At 37.3% G+C, this 13447-nt stretch overlaps 1 protein-coding gene across 1 annotated transcript; it reads right to left on the reverse strand.

Annotated features, from left to right (window-relative positions):
- Positions 1-232: 232 nt before the first annotated feature.
- Positions 233-12680, reverse strand: LOC105044712 (LIMR family protein Os06g0128200). The gene is made up of 14 exons (XM_010922697.4): positions 12053-12680; positions 11869-11954; positions 8856-8974; positions 8455-8565; positions 8060-8158; positions 7810-7932; positions 6490-6552; positions 6334-6398; positions 2097-2206; positions 1876-1990; positions 1717-1782; positions 885-995; positions 704-770; positions 233-620 (listed from the first exon to the last, which is right to left on the reverse strand). The coding sequence occupies exons 1-14, from the start codon at positions 12400-12402 to the stop codon at positions 573-575; spliced, it is 1533 nt and encodes a 510-aa protein (XP_010920999.1). The 5' UTR covers positions 12403-12680; the 3' UTR covers positions 233-572.
- Between the last annotated feature and the right edge of the window lie 767 nt (positions 12681-13447).

Consider the following 13447-nt stretch of genomic DNA (forward strand, 5'->3'; position numbering starts at 1 on the left):
TATTTAACCACTCAACATACCACTGCATTCTGCTGTGGCATCTTTTAATTGGCTTTATCTACAACACGTGGTAGACTAAGTCTACCAAAGAATTTCCCAGTGGCCCATACAGATTACGGAATATCACTACGTCAGTCCACGCCAACAAGCAGTTCTCTCCCAGACACATCTACCAAAAGTCAAGACGATTTACTTGTAATCCAACGAAAGCGACCACTGATTGCACATAAAATGATCAAACTTTACTCTCATTAGATTAAAATACATAACTGGGTCAGCCAACTACAAAATAATACATCAAAATGTATGAAAAACAGAAAAAGGGGGTAAGTATAAATAATACGATCAAGAAAACACGACAATATTCCACTCCAACAGCACCCAGGTGGGCATATCACTTTGTTCATAGTCAACAGTAATCATGGATATTTTACACGATGCAATCCATTCTCCTCCTAGCATCTGTAGAGACCACCAATAAGTACAACCGACAAACTTCCATCACTCTATAATAGAAAAGCTGCTTGGCAATCGCTGCAATCGCTGGAAATCTGGCCAGCAGCAGTACCCGATCAACTGGAAAGCTGGAAGCTGCCCCTTGGTTTTCTCTTTTTCCATCCCTGAAAGAAATGGAGTCACAATGAAGTTAAAGAGTGGCAACTTCAATATAATCTAATGAACTAAATCTGTGAATAGAACTTACAAAGGCTGCATAGTAGAAAAGAGTGATTATTGCCAGACCGACAAAGGCATATTGAAATACGTTATACCTGTAAAGTACAATTTCAATGCAAGTCCGATTAACAAAGTATTATGTTTGGAACAGGTAAAAGTATGTACTTCTAAACATGACTCATCGACTACAAAGATAGTTCCTGACTCACTTGTACAGATATTTGATTCCACGGAGAGACTGCAAAGTGTGGCCAAATATCTCCTGAGCAGCTGTTGCTTGCGCATAGTAACCAAAAGCTGTAGCACAGAACTGAATCACACTGCAAGAAAGATCATAGAATGTTATATCATCCACAGATCATAATAAGAGAAGAATCAATTTCCACAAGGGGATAAAAAATGCTATCATAATCTAGAGAAATTGAAGGCTTGATGCCTATGAGGCCAAGTACAGTGCTTAACAAAGGGAAAGCTGGTATTATAGCAGGCTGGACATGTGGCAAATGAAGCAGAAAGCTCTTCCAGATTAATGGTCAGAACTATATTCAAACCATCTCAAATTGAGGACAGGCTGATTGTCAAATAAAAGAGATACTTGGCTTTAAAGATTAAGTGCCATCCACAAGGTTTTGTGCACATGTGACTGGATCTATGCGCCATGGTTAGTAAAAGAAGAAGGAAAATCAACTATGAATGGAAGTAATGTCAGACATCAAAATTTTAGCTAGGACTGTTTGTCACTCCAGCAGTGACAGAGGATCTGATAATAATCTCATCAGATGTGCAGTCAAAGGAAAGCACCACAAAGTGACCCAGTCTACACTTGCAGAAATCTAAAACTTGAATTATGAAGGTTTAAGTTTTATTGACAAACCAGCAGAGTATCATCAAAAATCAGGGAATTTTACTTGAAAACATAATAACTGAAAGTGTATTAACTAGAGCAGCTAGTGTCATTTTAAGCTCTCAGGTCTTCTCCAATTAAGCTGGGATGGCACTGAACAGGTCATTATATCAGCTTTGGAAAAGGACTTCATATACCTGATGGAGCAAAGTAGGATGAGTCCCACATTAAAAAGAAAGGAGTTCATCAGAGTTCCTCCCCACCTGAAACAAAGTTGATAGTCAAGCAACAGTGGTAAAAAGTCATTCTAAGATAATGAATACAAAATGGAAAGTTTATGAACTTAAGTTAATTACTTCATTGGGTGAATAGTAATAAAGACTAATCTCAGACCAAGCATCATCGCCCCTGCAATCACTGCAAGCAGAAGGTAGAAGCAGAAAAATGCAAATGCTGCAGTACCTAGAAGACCTGGTTCAAATCAGAAAAAAAAAAAGTTAAATCCATGATTAACCAAGAGAATAAAAAGGAAAAAAAAAAATTCCATACAGAAAACAAAATGCTTGGCTAAACATACCCCAGACATCATCCAATTTGATGAAGACTTCATTTAGGAAAGGGGAAAGAGGAGGGTCGATCAATAGATATATGATGATGTGTGCAACCCAAGCCACTGAAACAATCAGCCTGAAATAGAAGTGCAGAGAATAGATTGCGTGCAACTCACAATGACAGGACCAAAAAAATGTAGGGCTCCAAAATATGCACAATAAAACTATAACAAATGCAGGAGGATCATTTATTTACCCTCAACTGGTATGAATAGAAGTTAAAATGAGTACCAAAAGGAAAGCAAGATTAACCATTGGTAGCTGTTTATCAGGAGGCATGTAATGCAATTAATCATGCGAAAATGAAAAAGCAAAATATTGGGACTGAACCACTTCGAAAAATTTGAATCATTAACCTTGGTATTTGATGGTAGTAAAAGGAATATGTCACGAAACCTTTTTGGCTTGCAATACTTCTCTTCAATATAAGGAGATAATATGTCACTATAAGATCAAAATCCAAGGCCAAGTAACGAATGGCTTAAAGATTTAAGTTCTTGCACTGATTAGACTAATTTCCTATTTCGTTTCTGTAATTTTTTTAGGTTTCTTTTTTACATTATGTTGTTTGGTTATCATTTTTGGTGCTTCAAAATATTGGTTTTTAAGATTTGCTACTATTGCTAGTCAATGATCATATAAATTATATCCTAAAATTTCTTTTATGGGCACTCTGGTATCCTCTAAAAATGCCAAAATCTATAACCAATAACCAAAGGCTTTTTTTTTTTTTGAAACATGATTGGAACTTATATGACAATCCATTAATTGGTTAATACATAATTATGATCTAAAAGATATGAATAACAATCTATGACATATTTTATTTATTGGTTCTGTTGTTGAAAATTCAAGGTATGCTGGTATGTCAGCAAGGAGGAGAAGCAGTCTATCCATAACCATTGCTCAGATATGTGAAACAAAGACTCTCTGAGCTTCTGCAATCAGCCATAGAAGAGAGAAGTCACATGTAACTCTGCTTTTTGACTTCAAAGAACAGAAAGGATTTTCATGTGACTTTGCTTGTAATAGTACCTGATATTTTATAGTATGACTAGATCAACAAAATCATTAGCATTTATTTTCATCGCTTTTAATCCTTGACATCATTATTGTTTGGATCAGTTTGGAGCGTGACTCAAACATCACACTACTACTAAAAGAGGCTATGGCAGCGCTTATACGGCAGCGGTTTCTAAAACCGCTGCCCTAGAACCTATGGCAGCGGTTATTTGTAACCGCTGCGGTAGGCATAACCTACGGCAACGGTTACGGATAACCCCGCCGTAGGTCCGACCTACCACGGCGGTTATCCGCAACCGCCGCCGTGGTCGGACCTACAGCAGCTATAACTGCGCTCTAAGTAAAAATTTTTTATTCCATAACTTTTGATCCAGAGGTCGGATTTCTGCATTTTTTTTTATTTCATATAACTTTTCGAGATCTACATAGCTGCGACGATGATTTTGCAAAAAACATCATTTTACCCCTCAAATTGGAGTTTTAAAGAAATTTAGTCGATACTTACAAACAAGTTTGAATGATTATGCGAACCTGTAATACTGAAATCGAATTTCAAGTACATCTTCACCGTTCATTATCTAAATAATTATTGTTAGAGTATCCTCATAAAAGACCGCTTCGATCCGATAGCCCTAACTTTGTCGATCATTAAGATTCGATTTCAATAGCCACGAACAACACGCGATGATCTGATAGGTAGAGACTACCGATAGGTCTAAAATTTGCGATAATGATCTCGATGATATTTGTAGCACACTATCAAAATTTCACTTCAATCGAACATCATTACATGGTCAATTTAGCATGGGATGATTTTGATCATTAAATGAAAAATGACTGATCAGAAAGCCAATGGACATCCGATTGAGGTGATTTTTTAGATAAATGATCTTTATTAGTACTTTAATCATTTGTACGGTAGTGATCATAAAATTCAAACCGTACGTAAATGTTGGAATCTACTTGAGCACATCTTACAAAAGCACAAGTACAATTACTTAAGAAATTTAAGAATGAGTAACAAGCGACATATAGTTTTAAATCGTTCATATACGCACAGTTTAAATTTTACGATCATCACCGTACAAATGATCAAAGTAGTAGCAAAGATCATTTATCTAAAAAATTGCATTATAATCGGATGTCGTTTGATCTTTTCATCACTCGTTTTTCATTTAACGGCCCAAATCATTCCGTGCTAAATTGACCATGCTAATGATGTCGACTGAAGTAAAATTTTGATAGTGTAATATAAATATCACTAAGATCATCGTTGTAAATTTTCAGATCCATTGATGTTCTCTATCTATCAGATCATCACGTAGCCGTTCGTGGCCGTCGAAATCAAATTTTAATAATTGACATATCTGAGACTGCTGGATCGAGGCGGTCCTTTGTGATGATACTCTAACAATAATTATTTAGATAATGAACGGTGAAGATGGACTTTAAATTCCAAAATTATATCATATTCAGAGAAAAATAGAAAAAAATTATATTCTGCCTCTATAGCAGCGGTTGCTAATAACCGCTGCTATAAGTCTGTGGCAGCAATTTACTAACTACTGTCATATCTACTTATGGTAGCGTTAGGTATAACCGCTACCATATCACTACCTATGGCAGCAATTATCACCAACCGCTATCATAGACTGGACCTACGATAGCGATTATCGATAACTACTACCGTAGGTCATCCTATGATAGCGGTTATCAATAACCGCTGCCGTAGGTCCAACCTATTGTTGATTGTGATAGTCCCACATCGGTTGTGAAAGAAATGAATGAAATGTATATAATGACTTAAATAGTCAACCATCCCCTACCACCGCCCCCACCACCGTCCGCCAGCGGGCGGCCGTCGGCCGCCGCTGCCGCCCCTGGCCTCCCTCGCTCACCGATTGCCCCCTCCCGCCGGCCAGCCACCATCCGTTACCTACCGCCTTTTTGACCAATGAAAGACTGTGGCAGCGGTTGACAACCTACCAACCTTTTTGACCGATAAAAGGCTACGACAGTGGTTTGTTAACCGCTGCCCTAAATAAGCTACGGCAGCGGTTGGACAACCGTTGCCATACCTTTCTATGGCAGCAGTTGACACAACCACTGCTATATCCCAAAAAATCGAAGCCATAGGCCTACGACGACGAACACTGGCAGCGGTTAGACAGGCTATAGCAGCGGTTTTTTGGACTACGGCAGTGGTTTCGCTGTCGTAGGCCTATGGTGACGACACAGTGACAGCGGTTGTCTAACCGCTGCTATAGGCTATGAAACAGTTTTTTGGGCTACAGCATTTTCAACTGCTGCTGTAGCCCTATTTTGTAGTAGTGCCAGATGAATCATCTGCTGATTTCAGACCATACAGTATGTTGGTGCATGTCACTCTTCTGATCGCACTAGTGATCCATATTTTTTTTATTGAAAACAACCCTTTTCTACCGCAACTGCTTCACATTAAAGAGTTATAGCATTCTGTTGGTTGATTGATACAACATTTTTATTATGAGAAAAATCTGATCATTGCATCGTTTCCTCATGTGGTCATTTTTTAAGAAGAGTTGTTTGAGAGAACAATCAGAACCTGCTTATGAAGTATCATGATCATTATATTTAATATTTATCGCATAAAATGGGGGGCCAACAGTGTTGCGGACTGGTAAGAAGAAGGGGAAGAGACTTAAGGCAACAAATGCTGTAAATATGAATTTTCAAGAAATTAGTGGAGCTCTCTTTCTGTGGGTAAACATTCCAATGAGATTGGTTTTATTGTAGCTCATGGTTAAAAAGAAAATCATTAATTTCCTCTATATTTGACTTGATAGGAAGCAATAACTCTACAAAATATCAAGAATTACTAATGGATGGGCATCATGGCAAGAATATCACTGCATGATACAATGATGTCACTACAATATGATTGGAAAAATGAAATGAATGCTAAATCCACAACAAAGCGTTAAGCTAGTCCAAATTATGCCAAGCTCTCCCAAACTAATAGGGCAATAGTCAAACTATCAAGAGATGCAAATCCTACATACCCTTCTGGACCGCTTACGACATGCAATTTATACTAAAACAGTTAAATTCATAAATCAAGCTTCTACTGAAAAGACACAACTTAGCATAACTGGGAATATGCAAAGATTTAATTATGACATTTTTTGAAAGACTGCTTACCCAACAACCCCCAAAATAAGTTTTCCCAAGTAGCCCAGGATAGTTAGAGCCCAAGCAGTCTCTGCCTGTACAAGAATGAAGAGCACAAATATTTATATTTAAAAGAAAAAGAAAGGAAGGAAGATGCTTACCATATATTGTATGATATTTTCTCACCTTTTCTCCTTGAGGATACATCTCCTCCAAAGCTTTCATATCATCTTCCAAGAGAAGCAACTCCTAATGATTTGATAATTAAAAATAGAACTTTCTTAGAAAATATTTTCATAGACAGAAGTCAAATAACAAGAGAACTAGCCTTTAAAGCATGAAGATTATTTATGGATCCAATTCATAAAGAAAACCATAAACACTACTCCAGAAGCCCAAAGTATGAAAAATTGAGAATAGAAATGTTTAATAAAAGCCAACTTTCTTGTGTGAAGTCAAATGATGAAGACATCTCATGTGTGGGAGCTCCTGCATTATGATTAATACAAAAGTACTTCTTCATTTTTCTTATCAACCCACCATAACATAAACCAATAAAAAGTGGAAAAACCTAGTTAGGAAGATTCGGAGGTGCATATAGAGTGAAATGTTGGAGAACAGAGTAACACTATGAATAGACAGGAAAGCCTAGAATCCCAGATAAGGAAAAGGGATCCAAGACTTGTTTTAAAAGGTCAAAAATGGATGGAACACTTAAGGTAACTTGGATAGATATTGCACTTGGAAATCAAAAAGTAGCAGAAAAATAGGGACGGATAGTGAAGAAGAATGCTTAAAAGCCAAGTAGTATACTTAAAGCATGCTGTTAATGATTATCTTCTAAAAACTTACCCAGGATTATGGTTCTGCCAAAACAATTTATACTAAAGGACAACCACATAGCAAAAGGATGTTAAAGAACTGAGTCCAGCCAGAGGAAGGGAACAGTGCTCAACCAAAAGAAGGTAACTAAGATCTAAGCCAAATATAGTCCACGTGATCAAAGTTAAGCCCAACCAACCAATTAAGCTTGTTCTTATGCCTAGTAGGACCACAAAATAAAACATGAATTATTCATAGAACAGATTAAAAATCTGCTTAGAAAAACTATATATCAACTGAAGAAAGTGGGCATGTGACCAGCGGTATTCATAAGCGAGATTTGGTTTTAGCATATTCTGTTGAGAAATAAAAAAATCTAAGCAACAAGAGAAAGATAATGATTTCCAAAATAGATCAGTAAAGAATTGGTTTCATTGTTTTATCTTAATCAAGAACATGTAACCTAAACAAAGGGGCTTCAGATATCAACCATAATAACCATTTATGGAGAAGAAAAGCAAGGGACTGAACTGTAGGTCACATGACCTCCACTGAGAAGGTTGCTCACTGGCTTTCTTCTAAATAGAAGCAGATCAGCTTGCCAAATTTGTCTACCAATTGGGAAACAAAAAAATATCCAGACAGCTGCACGTGACAAATCAATCACTTTAAGATTAGGTGTACCTTTTCAACAGATTTTACATTTTTACGCCATTTTCTCCCCTTATTACCGCTTCGCTCTTCCTGATGAAGGGCTTCTGCTGCTTTCTTCAATTCTCTAGCTTTCTTTCCCAATTCAGTTGCTTCCTACAGGACCACAATGCAAATATTGAGGAAACAACAGCCATGTAAGTAACAACAAGTGAATGTCCAAATATGAACGAGGACAGTGGTTGGCTTTCTACACTAATGAGGTTTGAGACACAAGATACACCTTTATGTATTGCGAGCGAGTAATGACAGCCTTGGGGCGCCGTACAAATGCAAATATGAGTCCCAGTGGAAGGCAAGCAATCCCAACACCTCCAAAAATCTAGCATAGCATACCAAGGATGTTTAATAAATAATTTAAATTACTCTATCAACTTTGGTTAAGAAATGCATTCTAAAAACATCTATCAACTTTGGATCTAAATGCATCTAGCAAAGCAAGTTTCAGATTACTCAGTTTTACAAAATAAATGCTATTAGACCAATAATGATTACATGAGCTTCCAAGAATATATCACCATCTTGAGTTCCAGCTTCACTTCAAAAGGGATAAAGCAGAAAAACAGAAAGAAAAAGAATGTCTACTAAAACACTTTAATATCAAAATATGGAACATACTGCAAATAACACTGATCCAACAATCGTTGCAAGAGCAACCACATATTCTGGAAAGCTGGTGCGCATTGTCCAAGTCGTTTCTGAAGAAGCATTTGCTGTATATGCATCACACTGGAGGCATGGAGCAACAACCAAAGATTAGATAAAGGAAATATTAGACTTCCTGTATCCACATAAACTATCACACAAAGATGGACTTCATAATTATAAAAAAAAAAATTGGTAGAAAACTACTGCATTAAAAAAAACATATATTTTATATTCTTTAAATTTAAAATTCAAAACACCAAAAGAAAATTCAGAGATAAATTATAAAACTAAAGTAGTCAAACATGGTTTAAAGGCCCAAAGAAAGCAATCAAAGTACAAGGTAGAAAATGTGCATAAATGATGGGTGAAACCTGACGAGTCAATGGACTTATACAAGGTTGATTGCTTGAAAATACTGTCCAGGAACTTGGGAAGCTCATTGCAGATGAGCTGAGGTGTCTAACTGTGAAGTCCACTTTACCTACCAGAGCTGATACCACCAACAAAATGTCTGTCAGCAAAGTTGCATAGTAGCAGGGCAAAAGCAGATTAACAAACAAACTGTTTCAGATTCAAAATGGAAGAATTAAAGCATTTTAGAAAATCTGATTGAGACAGCTTCCCCTCCTTGCCGACATCCCAGCATACCATGCATTTTCAACAGCAGAAGCAATAAATAAAAATATCATATATTGATATTTATATTTTTTAGATAATAATTACGTTGCAACCAATTAATGGATTATCATATAAGTTCCAATCATTTAAAAAAAAAAACTGTGGTTATTGGTTATAGATTCAGGCATTTTTGGAGGATACTAGGATGTCTATAAAAGAAATTTCAGGATATGTATGTATACATATACATATATGTGTGTGTGTATAAATACGTATGTGTGCGCGCGCATGCGTGCATGTGTATGTATGTATGTGTACACATATATGATCACTGACTAGCAATAGTATCTAGAATAGCAAATCTTAAAACCCAATATTTTGAAGCATAAAAAATGATAACAAAATAACATTATATATATATATATATATAAAAGAAGAACCTGAAAAGTTACAGCAAGGAAAAAGGAAATTAGTCTAATCAATGCAAGAACTTAAACCTTTAAGCCATGTCACGCTTAAATATACCTTTGATATAACAATCCTCATTGCAAAAGTTGAATAATTATCCCATTCTTTATATCATTATCATGGTCTTTTTGTTGTGCCAGTAAACTGAGTGGGTTAATGTATATAGAGCTTCACACCTATACAACATGTCAACTTCCTGTAGAGCATTTTTGAATCCAGAAAGTGTTCGGCATGGGGATCAGTTTTAATACTAGGAGAGAGAATCCAAAAAGTTCTAGCATGACAGGTGATCTGACATATCTTTGAGCTTCAACTATTGACAATTAAAGGCAACACATAAGTACTGGACATTGTGTCCACATAAGCCGGGGCTTACCAAAATATCGTAACATGTAGTATCATGCTAGAACTGGTTAAAATAAGCATCACCACTGAAAGATATGTAACACTGCCAGTTTATACATAGATGCTCAAGGAAAATTGCCAGTTTATACATAGATGGCAATTCTTAAGTATTCTATCTATTCCCTTTCTTGGTTTTTGTTCAGCTTTTCACAAAGCAAGAAGCTTTCCTCTCAAATGGTTTTGACAATGTTTTGAGTAGCTCACAAACGTAAGCTGATTAGGAAAACCTACTTTTAGGACTCAAGGTATTTACAGCATGCAGATAAATGTTTTCATGTACCATGCCCTACCATGCAAAAAAGGTGTACTCAACCCATTATAAAGTTACCTTGTGCTGAATAGTTTGGTTTATGTTGACATGCGATAAAATATTCATAATAGTAGATTCTATGGTCTTCTTTCTTTAATGGAAAGTGGAACCAGAAAAAAATGTAATTGTGGCACTGCAGCAGGGTGTAAAATTGTTATCATTATTGCATAAGAATTGTTTGGGTTTAAGATGCACTGGTTGGTAACAATGATCGAGAGAGTAAAGGAAAATTTGCCCCTGGAAGTGATATTTCTTATTGCTTGGTGGAAGAATAACATAGACCATACTCTTATGCACACAAGAATCTTGAAAAAAGTGATTTATGAAATATCACAGATGCAAATGAGACCAAAAAAGAAATGAACTAGTATAAAATGGGAGGAAGAGCACAATTTAATGAAGTTAGTGAAAGATATGAAAAGTTAAACTTTAAAAACTAAGTAATTTAGCAATTTAAGGGGAGGAAATATTACAGTTGTAAGATACAAGAGGACGGAAAGCATAGGGTAGTTATAAGTGCCAATAATCTTCAGAGGGTATTTAGCATAAGGCAAAAGGCAGCTGTAAGATTAGACTGAAGAAGGATAGTTGATCTGGGGGTGCACTTCAATGCTTTTCTGTGGTTAAATTGTATGGAATTGCTAGTATAAGGTCAATTTGCATCAAGCAATAACTGCAGTTAATATTCAGACATGTAGTGTGCAAGCCACAACTTTGTGTGTTGAACTTTTGGATTTGGAGTTAGGGAAGCTATCATCTTTTAGTTCTAAAATTGAGAACCTGATAATAAGATTGGTATTTTTAACCAACCAAAGAGATAATAATTGATAAGAGAATGTGATAGGTGCTATTATCTTGTCCTTAAAACCCTTTCGGATCTTTATATTCCTTGGATTGTATTTATATTAAGCCTAAAGCTTTTCTACAAGCCAATAGTAACAGATGATATCCATATGAACACCAATAGATGATTTGACTAGCCAACCTGGCCTTCCATTATTGAATGACAGTAAAGCACATCTTTTATTTTTCTCCCCTCTATTTTTCCTGAAGGGCTGAAAAATGTTTTGGATTATTAAACATATTTTAAGCATACTATTTGACTTTCTTGAAAAGAAAGCACCAGGTCCTACTACTCTAATAGTGGATTAATGATTGCAGCTTCATGTATTGTCAGCTTTCATTGGAGGAAATCCTAATTGCTAATTAAGTGAACAAATTAACAGTAAATGAATGAATATCTATACAAGAAATCAGATGTGCAAGTTCTTTATTTTCCAATATATGTGTTCTAAATACTTCAGTCATCAACATCTCTTGCATCACTTTTCCCTTTCTTCTCCCTTTCAAAAATTAAAAATTCCCTTTTTATTCTCTTTTCCCTTGCATAAGAAGAACCCTAGGCATTGCAGCCCAAAATCCACTAACTGAACCCCACCTCCAGTTTCCCCTGAACATCTAGTATGGAAATCTTCCATCACCTTAAAATACTATTCTTTTCTCAGAACTGTAATTCTGAGCAAGAAATGAAATAAAAGGCATCAGCAATAACAATCATAGAAACAGAAGAAAAGGAAGCTGACCATAGAGAATGCCAAGAACAAGCCCACAAACAATGGCGGAGGTCACAACCCACAGCAAAGCACTCTTCAACCTCTTTGCCACGCTCCTGCGCAATAACCAACCACAACTTCAGCACCATAGCAAAACAAACCCTAGAACCTAAAATAAACATCATAGAAAAAAACGATTCGGGAGGGGATGGACTTGTCTTGGTCGCCCTCGTAGTAGAACATGGCGAAGGGGATGACGAAGAAGACGAGGACGGCGTCGGTGATGTAGACGACGAACCAGAGGGTCTTCATAGGGAGGGTGAGGTTACAGGCGCCATTGTAGATGGCATGCCGGCACGCATGCCGGTTGGCGACGTCGGCTGGAAGCATCAAAATAGAGATGGCGGCGATGGAGAGGCCGACGACCACCACTAGCTTGGGGAAGTAGGCCTGGTTGACATCGTCCGGGTGCTGGTAGTTCACCAGCAAGTAGATGCTCACCAGGAGGACCAGAACGCACACCACCACCGCCACGATCACCAGCGCCAAATTGAAATCCCCCATCGTCTCCCCTCTTCTTTCCTTCCGCCGGATCTGGATCCGGCTCAGATCGAATCGATCTCTGTCTCTCTCTTCTTGTTTTCAATCTCTCCGCTTTCCCTTCGAATTCGAGGAGAAGGGGACATCCCGGGGGAATGCGGTGGGATTTTGAACCGACTCTGCGCTCTCTTACTTTAGATATCTTCTTTCTTCGGATTTCTTGGTGCCTCTCGCTGGTCGGGTTCCTCGCCCTATTTTGGATCCAGAAGCGAAGAGAAGAGGGAGACCTTGTCGTAGTCGCCAAGAACAGCGTAGAAGCTAAGCTGGCGGCCGGCTCGGTTCAATAAGCAATGGTAAGGGACAACCTGGCTCCTCGGCGGCGGGAAAGCCCAGGACCGGCCCAAATTTAGTCAGGAAAGCCCTAGTTTGAAGCGGTCGAACGGCAACGTAGTTCTGGCCCATGTTTGTTTATCCAGAACCTAATGCCTAGTCTTTTTAAATTGATAAAATATAATTTATTTAAACAGCCTTCTGGTTGCATCTCCTTTCTTGATGTCAGCTAATGCATAGCATCCTGCACAGATCTCAGAGCACTCCAAATTTATTCAGATCTCGAAGTGACCATCGAGCAGTCCAGTGAAAGAAGGTGCAGATACAACCTCCTATCTAATTAAAAATTGATTAATATGTATGTGTGTTGTACCCAATCAAAAAATCTGTGTGTTCTGATTCTAACCTCTTTATATGTGGCTTGGTTAATAGGTTCCAAACATTCTTCGGCAACATGAAGGAGTTTCAAATCCATTTCTATGCATCCTCCATCTAGAGCCTAGCATGGACCAGATTTGAGCACAAAAAATGCAAAATTTTGAATAAGTCTGGCCCAAAACTTGACTAAAAATGAATATAATTTAAATCTCAAATCTGACTCATGATCATCTCTACCCTCATCCCAACCCCGCAGCACCCCTCTTCCCACTACACACACAATAAAAATAAAAATAAAAATATATATTTTCAACTTATCGTCGCTTCTAAGATATGCAAATGAATATAGGAAGATGCACAT

Source organism: Elaeis guineensis, chromosome 5 (genome assembly GCF_000442705.2).
Source record: "Elaeis guineensis isolate ETL-2024a chromosome 5, EG11, whole genome shotgun sequence".
Taxonomy (NCBI): Eukaryota; Viridiplantae; Streptophyta; class Magnoliopsida; order Arecales; family Arecaceae; genus Elaeis; species Elaeis guineensis.